The sequence below is a fragment of the Lactuca virosa genome, chromosome 3, assembly GCF_052849685.1.
Source record: "Lactuca virosa cultivar CGN04683 chromosome 3, Lactuca_virosa_CGN04683_v6, whole genome shotgun sequence".
Classification (NCBI taxonomy): domain Eukaryota; kingdom Viridiplantae; phylum Streptophyta; class Magnoliopsida; order Asterales; family Asteraceae; genus Lactuca; species Lactuca virosa.
Genome location: NC_136428.1, coordinates 266,553,991 through 266,572,937, shown reverse-complemented (window position 1 = coordinate 266,572,937; position 18,947 = coordinate 266,553,991). Strand labels below are relative to the sequence as shown.

The 18,947-nt window shown below is 44.8% G+C and overlaps 1 protein-coding gene and 1 long non-coding RNA gene across 2 annotated transcripts; both read left to right on the top strand.

The window, feature by feature from the left end:
* Positions 1-8,212: 8,212 nt before the first annotated feature.
* On the top strand, positions 8,213-9,811 carry LOC145164588 (uncharacterized). Its single transcript, XM_079083300.1, has one exon. The coding sequence runs from the start codon at positions 8,213-8,215 to the stop codon at positions 9,809-9,811; it is 1,599 nt and encodes a 532-aa protein (XP_078939426.1).
* Positions 9,812-17,310: 7,499 nt separating this feature from the next.
* LOC145162942 (uncharacterized) lies at positions 17,311-18,918 on the top strand. The gene is made up of 3 exons (XR_013739449.1): positions 17,311-17,527; positions 17,617-17,695; positions 18,831-18,918. It is a non-coding gene; the product is annotated as an uncharacterized LOC145162942 (long non-coding RNA).
* Positions 18,919-18,947: the final 29 nt, after the last annotated feature.

Genomic DNA, 18,947 nt, shown 5'->3' with positions numbered 1-18,947 from the left:
CAACTCATAAATAAATATATAAATATTATACCTGGGAGACGGGATGTTACAATTCTCCCCCACTAGAATCAGACTTCGCTCTTGAAGTCATGCTCCAGAAACAACTTTGGGTACTGCTCGCGCATCTCGGACTCCGACTCCCAAGTCCACTCGGATCCCCTGCGGTTATCCCACTGCACCTTAACCAGTCGCACCTCCTTGTTCCTCAAGGTCTTAACTTTTCTATCTAAAATTGCTATCGGTCTCTCGATGTAATTCAGGCTAGCATCTAGTTGAATGTCCTCTAAGGGTACCACCACCGTCTCATCGGCTACACACTTCCTCAACTGAGACATGTGGAAAGTGTTATGAATATGGCTCAACTCTGCAGGTAGCTCCAACCGATAGGCTACCTTCCCCTCTCTGGCAGTCACTCTGAAAGGACCGATATATCTAGGACCCAACTTTCCCCGCTTCCTGAATCGGATCACCCCTTTCCACGGGGATACCTTCAGGAGGACAAAATCTCTAACCTGTAACTCTAGCTCGGATCGTCGCCGATCTGTGTAACTCTTATGGCGACTCTGAGCTATCAGTAACCTCTATCTGACCTGCTGAATCTGCTCAGGCATCTTGAGCACTATCTCAGTGCTACCCATCACTCTCAGTCCTACCTCTCCCCAACAGATGGGAGTCCGACACTTCCTCTTATATAAGAGCTCAGAGGGAGGCATACCAATACTGGAATGATGGTTGTTGTTAAAAGAAAATTCATCCAAGGGCAAATAGGTGTCCCAACTTCCTCCGCAGTCCATAACACATGCTCGCAGCATGTCCTCAAGCGTCTGAATCGTCCGCTCACTCTGCCCGTCGGTATTTGGGTGGTATGCGGTACTGAAGTGCAATCAGGTACTCAACTCCTCATGAAACCTCTTCCAGAACCTGGAAGTAAAACGCACATCCCGATCTGACACTATCAATGTCGGCACTCCATGTTGTGCCACCAACTCTTTCATATAAATCTCGGCCAATCTCTCTGCAGAAGAGATCTCACTGATAGCAAGGAAGTGAGCACTCTTCGTCAACCGGTCCACAATCAGCCATATCACGTCGACACCTCGCGCGGTTCTCGATAATTTGGTGACAAAATCCATGGAAATTTGTTCCCACTTCCACTGTGGAATCTCTAGAGGCTGTAACGGGCCATGTGGACACTGGTAATCTCTCTTCAGATCTAAATACATCTTAGTGGCTCCTGGATGGATCGAGAATCTCGATCTATGTGCCTCCTCGATCAGTATGTGCCAAGCTCCACCTGTATAGGGCACTCAAATCCGCCCACGGAAAGTCATAATCCCCCGACTATCCGTCTCAAACTCGGAAACCTGTCCGACCACTCGCTCCCTCTTGAGGTTCTCTGGCCTCACAGCCTCCACCTGAGCCTCTTGGGTGATATCTAGGACTGGAGTCATCACCGTCATCCTCATACACACGTCTCGAATCGGAGCACTCTCTTCTCTACAGCTCAAGGCATCGGCTACCACATTAGCCTTGCCTGTTAATATAAGATCTCGCAATCGTAGTCTTTCACTACATCCAACCACCTCCTTTGTCTCATATTCAGGTTGGGCTGATCCATGAGGTACTTCAGGCTCTTATGGTCTGTGTATATGGTGTACCGGACTCCATACAAATAGTGGCTCCAGATCTTGAGGGCGAACACCACCGCCCCAACTCCAAATCATGGGTGGGATACCTCGTCTCATGAGGCTTCAATTGCCTCGATGCATATGCTATCACATGCCCCCTCTGCATCAACACCGCACCCAACCCTGATATAGATGCATCACAGTAGACTACAAAGTCCTCCACTCCCTCGGGAAGGGCTAACACTGGAGCTTCGCACAATCTCTGGCGAAGAGTCTCGAATGAGGCCTGCTGCTTGGGCCCCAAGGCAAAAGTAACACCCTTTCGGGTCAATCTGGTAAGAGGAACACCAATCTTGGAGAAATCTCTAATAAAACTCCGATAGTAGTAGGCCAAACCCAGAAAACTCCTGATCTCGGACGGGGATCTCGGCACCTCCCATCTCATAACTTCCTCAATCTTGGCCGGGTCGACCAATATCCTATTCTGAATAACGAGATGTCCCAGGAACTGGACCTCTCATTACCAGAAATCACAATTAGAGAATTTGGCATAAAGCCTCTCAGCCCTCAAAACTCCAAGAATCTCCCGAAGATGCTCCGCGTGCTGCTCTCTGGACGTCGAGTACACCAGAATATCGTCGATGAACATGATCACCGATCAATCCAACATGCGCCTGCACACCCGGTTCATGAGATCCATGAATGCTGCCGGTGCGCTGGTGAGCCGGAAAGGCATCACCACAAAATCGTAATGCCCATAACGAGTTCTGAAGGCCGTCTTCTAGATATCTTCCTTGCAAACTCTCATCTGATGATATCCAGATCTCAAATCAATCTTGGAAAACCAAGATGCCCCCTGCAACTGATCGAATAAATCATCGATCCTCGGTAGTGGATAACGGTCCTTCACCGTCAGCTTGTTCAACTCCCTGTAATCGATACACATCTGGTGTGAACCATCCTTTTTCTTGACAAAAAGGATCGGTGCTCCCCACGGTGAGCTACTCCGTCTGATGAAACCCTTCCCCAACAGCTGCTGGAGCTGTGAGGATAACTCCTGCATCTCTGGCGGCGCAAGGCGATAAGGTGCCCTGGAAATAGGTGTCGCTCCCGGAACCAAATCGATCAGGAACTCCACTTGCCTCTCAGGAGGCACAACCGACAACTCCTCGGGAAAAACATCCGGGAACTCGCACACTATCAGAACCTCGGCGATAGAACTCAGCCTCTCTGTAGCAACCCGCGTATCCATCACGTACGCCAAAAAGCCCCTACAACCCTGCTGTAGACTCTGTCTCGCCCTGGCAGCAGAGTAGAAAGCTGATCCAGATCTGGTACCCTCGCCATACACCGTAAGCACTCCCCCACTAGGGTCTCGTATGGTCACCATCTGACGCTCACATTCAATCACAGCTCCAAACCGACTCAACCAATCCGTGCCCACTATGACATAGACATCACCCATCGCGATCGGTACCAGGTCTATCGGGAACTCAACACCAAAAATCTCTAGTACATATCCTCGGAATACATCAATAGCGAAAACCTTATGCTTGTCGGCTATAGAAACCCTCAGAGGTCGAGTCAACGCCTCACGTCGGATACTGATGTGACGACTAAAAGCTAAAGACACGAAGGATCGACTCGTACCCGAGTCAAATAACACCAAAGCAGGTACAGAACTCATAAGAAAAGTACCTATATACATCACAGAATAAGCACAACAAATCTCAAAATAATATAAATAAGGAAATACGTACCAGCCACGACATCATGTGTTGTGCGGACCTCCTCCGTTGTCAGCTGAAAAGCTCTCCCACGAGCCCTCGGAGCCTCGGCCTTCACCGGCCGACTATCAGTAGCACGTAAAGCCACATGAGTGGAACCCTGGGCTGATCCCTGAATGAGCTGAGGGCACTCGGCCTTTCGATGGCCGGTCTGGTTGCAGTGAAAGCAAACTATAAACCCCTTGGGGAAATCCTTCGCCATGTGCCCCTCTTTGCCACATTTGTAGCAAATCCCTACCCGACATGATCCCTCGTGACTCTTGCCACACTTGCCACAAGTACAGCCCTTCTGGCCCCCAACTCTCGTATCAGCGGGCTTTGCCCACTTCGTCGCCGGCTGCGACTGTATCGGTCTCCTGTCTCTACCCCGGGACTCCTCCTCCTCTCTGGTCTGCAACTCTAGCTCAATCTCCCTCCTCCTGGCATTGGTCTGAAGCTCAGCCAATCTCTGGTATGACGAGTTCGCCACAAACTCCTGTATATCCATCCTCAGTATGCTCAGATATCGGCTCACACATGCCTGCTCAGTAGACACGTGCTCAGGGAAAAACAACGCCCTCTCATGGAACATCCTCGAGATCTCAGTCACAGTTTCTGTCTTCTGCTTGAGAGACAGAAACTCCTGGGCTAACCGTTCCCTCTCCACCCGGGGACATACTCGTGTCGGAACAACTGCGTAAATCTGTCCCAAGTCACTACAGCATGATCTGTAGGAGTAAAGCTGGCTGTCACAAACTTCCACCAGTCCTTCGCTCCCAAGCGAAGCTGGTTCAACGCAAACCAAACTCTCAACTTCTCGGGCATGAACACGTGTAAAAACACCCCTCAATGTCGGAGATCCATCTCATAGCAGCAATTGGATCCTGTGTCCCATCAAACTCTAGTGGCTTCGTGTTGCTGAACTCCCGGAACAACAACGAGTCACCTCCCTGTGGCCTAGCAGCGGCTACGGCTGCGGTGGCTGCAACAGCAGTAGCCTCAGTAACATCAGCATAACGCTCATCAAATGTCTCAATCAGTGTGGTCTTAATAGACCCAAACATATCCGGTATCGCCTCTCGGATAGTTGCGGCCACCTCCTCATGAATGATCCGGCGGATCTCCTCGTCACTGGCACTACCGCCCTAGGGGTTGTGGCGCGTACCCACCATGATGTCTCTGAAACACAACACAAAAATCATCAGAGACTCGCTCGAGCATACTCACATTCGATTTTCCGCCCCTACATGCTCCTTAGTACCCTAAGGATTCTTACTTGGGTTGCATACAGATCCGGTGTTTTCAGTAGTGCGGGCCCAATACTACCTTCCACACCAACCTGTAGTCACCCCAAGTCCTCCTCCTAGGATTCCAATTTACAAGTACTATATCTCTCACGAATATCAGACTACTCTCTTAGTAGACTCCTCGTATACTCATCTAGATATCTCTCCTAGATTATCCCTTGACTCAGAACTCTTTCTAAGTGATTCCTGCTAGATACTCCTACTCAGCACATACTCAAGGCAAACAACAGATAGTAGCAACTCCTAGGCTAAGGCATCACAAATCAGGCAACTCTAGCCCTAAATATGAAATACCTAGCCTATCCTCTAGCATGCATCCCTAACATCTCATAAATATCTTATAACACAAATAAGTAAGGGTATTTTGGGAAATCACCGTTCGGGCTCTGGCTGATTGTACACACTGCTCCAACTCGTTTTTCTCTTAAACTCTTTCTCATTTTGGAAAAATCATTTCTTTTGAAAAAATTTCTCAAATCCTCAGTTTGAGTCCAGACACACCCGAAGGTACATCTGAATCCCTCAAACCAAGGCCCTGATACCAACTTGTAACACCGTAAGTTTTCAAACAAATTTTTCATTTTAAAAATCACATAATTCTCATAAACATAGTTCACAAATCTCCAAAATGACAATTTATCAAAAAAACACATGTTCATAAAATTGTTTAAACACAATCCATGATCCTCATAAATCCGCCTCGTGTGTACAATCAAGCTAGCGCCTTCCCGTGATCCTGAGAAGTACCTGAAACGCATAACACATAACATGGTAAGCACGAAGCTTAGTGAGTTCCCCAAAATACCACACATAACTCATTAGCCTCTCACGGATATATCTCAAATGAGACCCTCTGGTCGATGTGTCTCAGTGGAACCCTCCGGTCCCATAACTCGGGTGGACCCTCCGGTCTTAACTCAGTAAAGCTCAACATAATACACAACATAAATCACAAAGACATAATGCAGGATATCACAATACTCAATATAAGCATACAAGACCCTCTGGTCACACATAGTTACCACTCAAGGTAAGTATAGTGAGAAGACTCACCTCGTAAGCAAGTAAATAAACCTCGTACACGAATCATCGATCTAGCCTCTGCCTAACACATATGATAATTATCTCTAATTAACACTCCAATCACAACTCTAAACAAACCAAAGGCTATTCTCTCTCTAACTCTTGGAATGGTTAAAAGACCATTCTACCCCTCCATGGTCTCAATAATCCTTGTCTTGACCAAACCCTAAAGTCAACTGAAGTCAACACTTGAGTCAACAGTCCATGTTGACCCGACTCGTCGAGTGCATATCTGTGACTCGTCGAGTCCCCTCGTTTCTTCAGAAATGTCGCGAAAATCCATCTTAACTCGTCGAGTTGTCTCATCAACTCGCCGAGTTACTCATGTCCAGACTCGTCGGGGAAAACCCTAGCCGACTCGTCAATTTGGCTCATCAACTCGGCGGGTCCCTTAAGTCTCTTTTCTCATTCAGACGTTTTAAGGCAGATTCACAACCCCAAGCTCTAGATCTAGCCTCCCAAGGCTGAGATACCACGTAAAGCTACAATCTTTACGTCCATGCATGGCACTTAGGGCTTGAAATGCCAAAACAAGCTCCATTTAGGGTCTTAAACATAAAATCTCCTCCATAGCTAGATAAAGCTGGGACCTTTGGACTCTAGGGACCTCACAAGGTCCATATCTGAAGTCTCAATCATTTGGTAAGTTCAACACACTCAAAGTCTCAAGGAAAGATGGAAAAAGCCCTAAAACTCCATGAAAACGAGATCTAATCACAATAATGAGCAAGGTGAAGACTTTTTACCTTCCGCAAAAGCTATAGATTAAATAACACCAGATCCAACAGCCTCTTCTTGTTCCTTGCCTTGATACTCTTCTCTTATCTTCAAAAGGTGCGCCAAAATGCCCACAGATTAACTCTCTTTCTATCTTAGATCAATATAGACGATTAGGGTTTCATACAAGGGAGTAAGGTGGCTGGTGAGGCGGAAATGAGGGCTTAAGGTCCTTTAAATAGGACCCAACCCCGAAGAATTAGGGTTTCCTCTCACAGCACCAACTCGCCGAGTTGGTCATAAAACCCACATGGTCAATCCGCCTCTACTCGACGAGTTGGGGAATCCAACTCGTCGAGTTGCTCAAACAACTCATAAATAAATATATAAATATTATACCTGGGAGTCGGGATGTTACACACACCATAATCCCTTCTCCGGGAAATCATACTCAGGCAAACGTGGAATCAATCAGAGAGTCCCACTCGCCCATCAGACGATAGCCACGATCTTCGTAAACATTTGGAAGATCTCCTTCCGGCCAATGGGAGAAGGAGGAAAAAGACGTGACGGAGGACCCTCCAATATGGGTCAGCCACGTCGCACCTCACGATAGAATCCTCGACAGAATCAGTTGAGAGCCACGCCTCTAAGACAGGTATAAAAGGATCCTTCTTCCTTACGAAGAAGGGGATGAAATTCTCTCTTTTCTGGAATCACTTACCATCTCTCTCAGATCTCATACTAACTAGATCGTCGGAGCTTCGTCCCGGGATCCCCTCCCGGAAGTCGACTAACGATCTCTATCCTGTTTTGTACTGTGATATCAGGGGAAGTCGTTTCTGGAAGATTCACCGGCAATATCGACCCATCCATTCTCCGTCATATCACAACATTTGGCGCCATCCAGGCGTATCTCTAAAACGATACATCCACGCAACAAATTCAGCGAGCATTAATGGCAGGCGAGATCCCAATAGTGTCTGGAGCACTATAAAAAAGCTCGTTGCGTCCGATGCACTCACTAGAAGGAGGGCAAACTTCCGTTCAGGAAGAGCATGCATCAAATCGCACTCCGGTTTCACAAACACCATCAAGTTCTGCAGTACAGACAGCAACAACTCTCACGGCCAGCCTCTGGCGCCCAACAGCCAACACAATTCCACAAGTGGCGATCGTAACCATAACTCCACAAATCGTCACAATGCATCAAACAGAGATCCCTGTTTCACAACAAAAGTCTCTCCTACTTACCTCTGGCACCAGGACGTGGATCCCGCACACCATTCAACCATAGCCATAATACTCCCCAATTGTATATCCGTAAGCCACCATGACAGGTTTTCCCTACATGCTGATATATATACAACAAGCACCGATCCTCAACACGTTAGTACAAAACACCCCAGATCCAATCCCTGCACTGTCCCAACCGCAAACCACAGGCGGCCAGATCTCGACAAGCCAAGGACCCGACTATTATGGACCCAACACCCAGTTCCCAGTACAATCCGAGTTTAATCCCTTCATGAAAACGGCTCAACCGTTTACCCCATACGCTCAGCAGTATACATGAGCAAGCCCGCATATGGAACCTCCGGTAGGGCAGTACGGAATCCAATAATTTGGGTCGGCGCCAAATCTACCGCAGTATCAGTCGTACATCTCGCCAGCGGCCATGCATAACCGGATGTATGCAAGCCTGTACCAAATGCAGGAGCACATGGCTTACGGCGGGATTTCATACTCATACATGGACAACCCCATGCGAAGCATCAGCTCTAATTGCAGCCACGAGCTACTGCAGTACGAGATTCTGCACACGACGATGTTCCCACACATGCCCAAATATGACGGCACTACAGACCCAGACGACCACATTGACAATTATGAATGGACGATGACATCCCTCAAGATGGATCGTCGCTTCAGCTGCACTTATTTTCCTTGCACCCTAACCGGAAATGCAGGAAAGTGGTTCAAGTCTCTGAGGTCGGGCAGCATCTCCAATTTTGAGCAACTGAAATACCTTTTCCTCAACAATTTCATGCAATTGAGGAATGACAAGGGGGACGCTAATTCTATAATGGCATGCAAGCAGAGAGAGGGGGAATCGATCTGTGAGAATTATGATCGGTTCACGCTGGCGACCTTGAATGTTCCAGGACATGAAGAGTTCCTGGTAACAGGCGCTTTCGCCCAAGGTTTACTCCCGGGGCCCCTATCGAAGAAGATGCAGGGAACTGTCCCCAGATCCCAGGATGAACTCAAGTTCCGTGTTGAAAAATACCTGAGGCAAATCGAAGGGGAAGAGCGAAAGGAGACCAATATCAAAGCTATAGCCAATGCATATGCAAAGCAGGAGGAGGCGGTGTCTCGACCAATCTCGACCCAGCAGGGAAGGCAAGATGGCGACCAGCAGCGACACAATCGTCACCCCCGGCATATGTCTAGAAGGTACAGACCGTTCTACAGGGACGATAGAAAAAGCGGTCATACCGATGTTCATGCAATCAACAAGGCCCCAGCCAAGGAAAAGAAAGACAAGCCCAAGTTCTGTGAGTATCATAAAAGCAAAACTCACGATACAAACGAGTGTACAGTGCTAAAGAGGGAGATTGATGAAAAACAACTAGTAGGGAACATAGTTGATATAGCAAAAGACCTCAGGGAAAAATTCGACGAGGATAAACACCAGCCCAAAAATCAAAAGGATGGAGGAAAAGACCGCGAAAAAAGGGCGGAGATACTCACCATCACCGGGCCCCGCCCATGCACCAACCACCAAAGCCGATATTTAGATGCAGGGCCTTACCACCAAAATATCCTCAACATAGCATTCTCAGTAAATGACCCCAGTCCAGAACATTGGGACCCCAATGATCCATTGCACATCACCGAATTTGTTAGTCAGCACCGTGTAGAACAAGTTTACATCGACAACGGAAGCAGAGTTAACGTGATCTACGAGCACTGCCTCCGTCAACTGCTAATAAAATGGAAAGAGTACCTCCAGCCACCACGCCAGGGCCCACTACTTGGCTTCACTGGTCTCTGTATTTGGCCAACGGGAACAATCAGACTCCCGTTCAAATTGACTAGTCATGACGGAGCAAAGGAGATAACAAGCGTGCTCAAATTCTCGGTTGTCGATCGCCCGGCAGAGCACAACATTCTCTTAGGCCGGCCTGCGCTTTTCCAGCTGCAAGCAATCCCATCTACTCTCCACGGTGTTCTCAAATTCAGCACGAGTGATGGGTCAGCAATGGTAGTAGCGACCAAGCCGACAATTGGGCACGACGCCCAATGAGGAGCAAGGCAAGAAACCCAATCGCGTCAAAACGAAGCTCGCCAAAAAAGAAAACACCCACAAAGGAAATCTGTTGTGGCACAAGTGCCAGCCCACGAGACCAGGAAACAATAGCGAGATGTGTTCAGTCGACGCACAACATATCTCCCACAGAAGGGAACTCACGCCGACCCAAGGACGCTCAATAAAAATACTGAGTGACAAGCATACGGCGAGGAAATGCTGGCCCACAGGCAAAGGCCCCTGCCTGGCCCATAATTGAAAACCAGGCAAGGCCCAGCAAAATAACAATTCAGGCCCAAGAGCAAATCTTCGTTGATAAACCAAAGCACCTCAGAATAGAGGGCGCAAGTGCACGAAACAACAACAACGGAGGCAGAATGTTGTTCTATTTAACGAGCAGGTTTTCCCGTAAGAGAGCACCAGCAAGAGCCCTCGGTAGGCAAAGCATCATCTACAGTGATAGCGGGACATGCATGGAAGATGAGTGTGCAGAAACGCACATGAGGCACTCTCACCCGGCCAAGCGGAGGCGCTTCCCACGGTTGCAACACGCATCGGGTCACAAAGAAAGACAGACGAGAACATCCCCAGGGAACGAGAAACGAAACATAACTCCCCCACGCCAGGCCCCGCTGGGGGAAATAAGAGGAAGCCCCAACCTATGAAGGCTAACCTACATCAGGCGTAGAAAGGCGTCACTGCCAAACAAGAAGTATGGCCCAACTCCGCACAGGATAGCCATACTTCAGGCGCCAAAGCAAAGACCGGGCACATGCCCTGACACTCAGACATTCAGGGTCTATTGTCTTATGTCTTTCTTTTTTTCCTTTCAGAAATAATATAATTTGCATTTTGAAAAAACTTTCCAGAATTCTGTATTGCAAAAACACAAAGTATAGAGGTTGTATAATTTCTAAGTAGCAACAACGGCTGATCACCTACGCTACTTGAGCAAAATCTATGCAAGAATGCAACCGTAGGTCTTAAAAGAGTATTAATCTTTACCTACAATATGCCAAATAACATCTCAGAGCTGAGATTGTGTAATTGGCACAAAACGAGGGGTCGTAAAAGGTTCATAACCTTTCCCCCTAAAAATTGAACAGTAAAGGCCTTGAGATGACGATCTTAGCCAATGTATTGGTAGCTACACCATACAACATAGTCAACAACATTGACTATTATTTCACGGCTTAATATCATAAGCCTAAATATACAAGTCATAGGAACATAGCTCAGTAGTAGCAGCTATGCGACATATGAAGCACACGTTAGCAGATTAACGCAAACCCTAGAACAAGGGAATGTGCAAAAACGAATTACAGCTCAAAGCATGTGCATACATACAAAAAAAAGAAGGGAAGAGAACACTTCCATACCAAATATAAAACAAAAAACACAGTCCATGGTTATTAGCAACCAATGTTTTACACTATACACATAGTACATAGAAAGACGAATAACAAGGAGCATATACAAGTCAACCCTTGGAGTCCGAGGAAGAACCTCCCGGGCTCAGCTTGCCACAAAACTGACGGAAGTCATCATAATCTAACTCCCCTAAACGGAAGAGGCCAGCAAAATCCGTCTCGGTAAAAGATGTAAGGGCAGTGTTGACCTCCTTGGCTCTGCTTAGGGGTGAGCATCGAAACCGGGTACCCACTTTTAGAACCGGAACCGCCTCGGAACTACCGGTTCCGGAACCAGAACCGCCTTAGGCGGTTCTGGTTCCGGTTCCTGAAGTTATGGAACCGCCTTAAGCGGTTCCGGTTCCGGTCTCAATTTTTTGGAACCGCTACCCGCTGGGTACCCTCCGGAACCGGTATATATATATATATATATATATATATATATATATATATATATATATATATATATATATATATATATATATATATATATATATGTTATTTCGATATTGAAACATGTTGGTAATCATTTTCCTTTGCTTTTTAATTGAATAACAAGCAATTTACGTTTGATTAGATATGAAGTTTGCAAATATTGTTTATAAGCATATAATTAGGAATAAGATATATAATCTGCTATATAATAAGATAATTAGAAATAAAATATATAATCTGTTATATAAAAAGATGAAAAGATATATGATAGGTATATTTATTGTTATATTCTTTTGTAAGTGAATAAGTGGTAAACTTCTTTTGACCATCCCACATTGCTTGATATACAAAATGTTTATGAGTTCTCTTATCTACAAAGATGTTGTACGTCCCACATCGTCCGGTGGTAAGAAAAATGTTAGCTTCCTTACTTAATAAAATAAGAGGAAGCTCCCTCGTTTCTTACAAGTTTCACAAATAGCCCAATGTCAAGTGTGCTGCTTTGAAAATGCTTGATCTCCAGTTTAATGTGTTTAATCAAAAACCTAGTTTATAAAAAAATTGAACTAAATATGTTAAACAATAAATCGGATGGTTTATTGCTTGAACTAGTTTGATATTATTGATTCTTGATTTTAACTAGTTACAAGAATTTTGAAACCAGGTATCCGATAACAGAACCGGTACCGGCGGTTCCAAGACCGGTTCCAAAATTCAAAGAACCGGTGTAACTGGTTCCGGTTCTGGTTCCAACATTTTAAGAACTGGCGGTTCCGGTTCCGATCCATATAATTAGGGCGGGTACCCGCTTTTGCTCACCCCTAGCTCTGCTCGCCACTTGGCCAGGATCCGGAACTTCAGATTTACCGGAAGATGTGGAGCAACCACTCAGTTTCCTCCCCTTCTCAAACCCAAGGGCTTCACAAGCCTCACGAACATCCTGGACCCCTTTGGCAAACTCAACGCTCTCGATGACCCTGTCAATCACACGAACCGCCCCCTTCTCCAACACCCATTGCAAACTACCTCGAGCAACGACACCTTCAGCACGGGCTCGATCTAATTGACGTTGGCACCTTGCCAGTCTACTCGCCAGCACATCCTTCTCTCGAGTGAGAGAACTCACTTGGTCCTCAAGTTGCTCTGACCGATCCTCCAAAGTAGCCACTTGATCCTCTAAAGCGGCTTTCTCGCAGGCCACAATGATGTTCTGCTCAGCAAGAACTTGACGCTCCTCCTTTGAATCACGAACCTCCTCCCTCATACCTGCCAAGGCACCCTGCAGTACTTTCAACTGCCCCTGACTCGCACCGGCTAGGCGAACCCGGTCGGTGGCAGCAACCATAAGGGCAGAGGTCTGGGTCGCGGCATAACGAAGGTCATCAGCCATGCGAGCACTTGATTGAACCACAAGCGAACTCATCGTGGCCGGAGGATGAGCGCACCTACTCCACTCCTAGGCGGTAGTGTCTTCCGACAGCAAGGAATCCCTAGTAAACGCCCATCCCGGAGCATAGGCCTCGAAAGACAGGGAGTGAGATAAAATCCCTGTTTCATTGATCAGGGAAGGCTTCTCACGTTGAAGACAACCTCCAGGCGAACTCGGCGCAACCCCAGATATAAAGTCGAAACCAGGATTAACCAAGGGTGAACCAGCGGATCGAGAAGGTGACGCCTCAGGAGAACTGGGCACCACCACCACCTCTCTCTACTCAGGCACAGAAAATTGACCGTCGAGAATATCCCCGATACCACCAAGAAGCCTGGCCACAGACACGGTCCTACGAGCTTTACGAGGACGAAGACCCACATCGTCGGTTTCTGTCTCTTCATCCGAAGACGACACCACATGCAAGCTTCGCCTTTTCCGAGTAGGCGCACTACTTCTTCCTACTTGTACACCCATAAGAAAACCAGAAGGAACAGAAACCGGTGAACGAACTGGGGAAACGGCCCCAACGGTCGGCTGAGAAGGCGACGCAGGCCCGCTAGAACCCACATTTCCCCCTTCTACCAAGAGCAGTCCAGCAAGCTCCCGCATGCGTCTTTCAGACACAGGAGGAGGAAGAACCTCTACGAGATCGATCTCCTGATGGCAAAGCTTGCCCTGATAGTGACCACACAGGGCTATTTCCAAAGAAATCTCGGCCTTCGCACCTGTGAAAGCAAACACCAAAAGTAAGATCTCACAAGCCAACAAGATATCTTATCCTCACTCTATTTTCAAAAAAAAAGGGGGGGGGAGGAGATGAGTTAATACCGCATCTCACGACGAACATCTGCGTCGTCTTCCTGCGAGCCCTCCAGGCGGCACTCATACCGGCCGCGGCAAGAATAAAGTCTTCCCAGTTTTCTCCACGGACAGTAACACTCCCCAGCCGTTTGCCGAGAGTCAGATTTTCCCCAAAAAACTTGGGGAGACGGTCGGGGAAGTCTCGTTTCTTACGATACCCATGCCCCACGAGGTTCCGATCGACCCAAAGCTATTGCATTTGCTAGTTCTTCTTCAAAGTATCCAGTTCAGAGATCAGTTGGTGAATGCCTCGTCGCTTAGCTAGGGTACGGACGCCGGAGCTCGTAGTTGAGTAGAAAAAGTAACTGAAAACCCAGTTCAAAACCGACGATCTTATTGACAGAGCTTGGGGTTAACTCGTCGACGATAAAACCGTAATGTTGCACGATCATATCGAAAAAATCCGATGTCGGCAGGCGCAACCCCGATTCGAACAAAGGAATGGGGACCCCAACTTTCCCTGGAGGACGATCGTAGATCGATACTTCCTTTTTCGGAATCATTACACCATGCTCCGGTAAGAAACTGAAGCGATCTTGCAGAAACTGGAACTCCTCAGCAGTAGGGACTCTACCATAACGGTCCATCGTTGAGGAAAAAATAAGTTATCGGAAAGAAAAATTCTCAGAATGCCAAGATAGATACAATGAGGGTGAAGAAAGGAGGTAAGGATGAAAGGTCTTGGAAAAAGGGGGGATTTTAAAGAAAAAACTAGTGTCACGAACCGTCTCACGATGAATCTGACACATTAACGGCGTTGCCTAAGGCCCATCAAACGATAGAACTAATCCCAGGAAAACATGTGTCGAGATATAGGCTCGAACGGCAATGTTGTCATACCGACGCATACGCCTACAAGCCTAAGGGACTTGTTAACGTATCCCTCAGGGAAACGTCAAAAGAGAAGTCAAACTGACACCGGGCTTGGCCTGGTCAGAACCTAGTCTAAAGCCAAGTCCGGGCCTTCGCCAACACGAGGGGCGCTGATAAGGTGGTTAAGGTGCAGAGCCGCGCCTTAACCCCTTCTTCGGGAAATCATACACTGGAAAATGTGGGACCAATCAGAGAGTCCCACTCGCTCATCAGACGATATCCACGATCTTCGTAAATATTTGGAAGATCTCCTTCCAGCCAATGGGAGAAGGAGGAAAAAGACGTGACGGAGGACCCTCCAATATGGGTCTGCCACGTCGCACCTCACGAGAGAATCCTCAACAGAATCAGTTGAGAGCCACGCCTCTTAGACATGTATAAAATGATCCTTCTTCCTCTCGAAGAAGGGGACACAATTCTCTCTTTTCTGTAATAACTTACCATCTCTCTCAGATCTCATACTAATTAGATCGTCGGAGCTTCGTCCCGGGATCCCCTCCCGGACGTCAACTAACGATCTCTATCCTGTTTTGTACGTGATATCATGGGAAGTCGTTTCTGCAAGATTCACCGGCAATCTCGACCCATCCATTCTCCGTCATATCACAACAGCAGTGCACAGCCCGAAATTCGAATTTTAGATCGATCGATCTTTAGCTGACACAACCTAAATGAGAATTGAAGATCTCATTAATAGGAGCTCAACGATAAAAAGACAGTCGAAAACGGAGTTCGTATGTAGAATTTATGACTTTTACACGGTCATTAAACAGTGTAATCTTCTCAAACTGCTAAATTTAAAATCGGTTAAGAAGTAGTTGATGGAGTCAAAAGGAGAGTTGTAGATCTTGTCAATACCTATGCGTTGATATAAAGAACGTCGAAAACGGAGCTCGTATGCGAAAGTTACAGAATTTAGAAGTCGGGAGTGTGTTGTTGCGAAGAGGGTGACATGGCTGAATCTGGGCCATTGCTTTCTCCCCACGCCTTGCCACTAGATAGTGACATGTGGAACACCAACTCAACGATTTGGAGGCTCAAACTCGACGAGTTGGGCCATTTTTCAGCTTATAAATAGGATGCGAGAGCACCCCATTTTATTCACACCAAAAGTCTTTCCCTCTCTCTCTCTCTCTAACTTCTCTCTAAGCCCTCCCAAAGCCCTAGTTACTTCTAAGTGCTAAAGGAAAGCCCCCGGAGCACTCAGTTTACTTGTATCACATGTATCGATACGAAGCTACATTACACTAAGACATTAAAGGAGATGTAGATCACTAGTGTAAATGATTGTAAGGTTTGTTTATGCTTATGTTTATGTATTGACGATGACATCCTAAAGTTTTAATATAAACAAAATACATTTCTTCGGAAATGCTTTGATGATATGTATTTATCATGTTTTCTGGGAACAAATTCCGCAATATTATTCTTTAAAAATGAATACTCTGATTTTCAAATAAGCATAAATAAATTTTTTAAAATGACAGTGAATTTGTGGATGTCACATACATCCCACCTTTCACGTGTCGAACTTCAAGAAATGCTTATCTGACGAAACTCTTGTCATCCTGTTAGACGAGATCGAGGTGAACGAAAGTCTGAATTTCATCTAGGAACCGATCGAAATCATGGATAGGGAAGTGAAGCAAACAAACCAAAGTCGCATTCCAAAAGTAAAGGTCCGCTGGAACGCTAAGCGGGGATCTGAGTATACTTGGGAACGCGAGGATCAAATGAAACGAAAGTATCCCCAAAATTTTCCAAATCACTAGGAGCCCGATATCTAGAACTAATTTCGGGACGAAATTCTTTTCAACGGGGGGATGATGTGACATCCGTCAATTTTGGTCAACAAAAGTCAACTGTACGTAAATTAGGTCAAAAGGATGAAATGTAATTTTCATAACATTCCTAATGTATTGTTGAATATTATAATACTACATGCATTATTTTGAATAAATTATCGAATAAACACTTTAATTGTGAACAATAAACTATGGTAAAGTAGCAATTCGATAAAACACACAAATATTGCCAGGTATTGGGTAATATTCATGACACGAGGTTTACGTGTTCACAAAGCCGTAAACATGTTTCAAACATCATATGATCTAGTATTTAGCTTGATACTCCGGTTAATTACCAGAAAAATATCATACATCAAGAAAATGGGAGTTATCACATTTAACGCTCACATTTTATACAACGAATTTGAGAAAAATAATTTGATCCTAAGGTTTAATATTATTGTTAATAATATTAAATAGCAATATTTTTATTAGTTATTAAACCTTACCAATTTCTCAAATCTCACCACACTTTTATAAAAATGTCAAACTTTTATAAAAAGGGCTAGTTTTTTTTATATAAAAACTATATCAGACAAATTATGTCTCTCTTCTTCCAACATATCCATCTTATCCCAACATAATCACATCTTTTTGTATTATAATCAAAAGAAATATTACTTTATATATTATAATCTGAAGGCCTTAACCCTAGATTTTTATAATCAAAAGAAAGCATGTTCCTACTTCCCCATGCAACCAATCCATCTCTCTCCCTCTCCTTTATAAATTTCGGCCAAAAGGCCCTCCCCCCTCCCTTACTTCACCTCCAAAAATCATTCACACTCTCTAATTCATCCAAGAACACTCTAGTGGATTCAAGGCATTTTGGCAAGTGTTTTGCAAGTATTTTTGGGTAAGTTCCCTTCACATTTTCGAGATTCTACTACCATCTACCATCATCTTTTGGTTGTCTCATTTTCACTCTTGAAACAAAAACCCTAGGCAAGATCTTGAAGTTTCAAGAAGGTGTCACTCGATTTTTACCTCATCTTCATACCATCTTCTAGGGAAAGCATAAAAGGTGAGTTTATACCCCCTTTTCTACTAGTTTTCACTCATTTTACACTTTCGGGGGAGGTTACATGTCATACAAACAAAATACATTTTGGACAATGACTTTATACAAAGGTCTTAGATCTAATATATGTTGGATAAAACTTTTAACCTTTAGGTAATACAATTACATGCATGTTTATGTTACATTTATGAAAATATATACATATATTCATATTTTCAAAGAAAGCACACAAGTCTCATTCTTTCATATGCACAAGTTTCTAATATTGGATCTATTATATGGTGGATAATACCTTTATCCATTGGATAATATTATTACACATTGGATAAACACAAACTAACATTTTTACCAAAAGTATAGTTTTTAAACATTAAAACTTTGTGATTACACATTGGATAAAACCACTATCCCTTGGATAATACCATTATCCATTGGGTAATACTATTACACACTGGGTAACCAACATACATGTAGAGCAACACTTTGAACATGGGAAAGCTTTGATTTCATTTACAACCTAGAATAACATACTTTCGACGGGTTGTGTGAGACATTTCTTCAACCATTACGCTAAGTCCCGACTTTATAATCGTTAAATCTTAAATGAGACGGAGAATTGTGTATAGATCTATATGGGATTGACAACCCCCACCTATGGTTACTAGCTACAATCACGACCGACAGGTCAATGGTGACAATTGTCTTAACATTTCACGACGTCCGAGAAGCGTCGTGGCGGGCAACATTACAGTCGATAGTTCGATTATAAGGACTCAATATAACATCGAATAGTGAAATTCTAGTGCAAAACACATTTATAAGTATGGTTATTTACTTATACACTACATTTATAAGTATGGTTATTTACTTATACACTTGATTTTTGAATAATAAAAATCACATGACAAGTCACACTTTTTATAAGTTTAGAAGTTATGGGAACTTTTATTTTATAAATGCTTTTGGATACATACTTCACACATACATTCTTCTTTTACGCTGAAGGCGTAAAAATACAAAACTTTTTACAAGACGGAGATACGATTTTCATCTACGGAAAAATATCGGATTTTTCTACAACTAAACTCTTATCAACTCACAAACTTTATGTTGACTTTAAAACGACATGTACTCTCAGGAAACAATTAAGCTCGGATCAGTGGAACTACTTTTGAAGACAATACATCAAATATCATTACGGGAACAACTTTATTTGATAACATGCAAATCTTGTAATGTATTTTGATACTAAGTA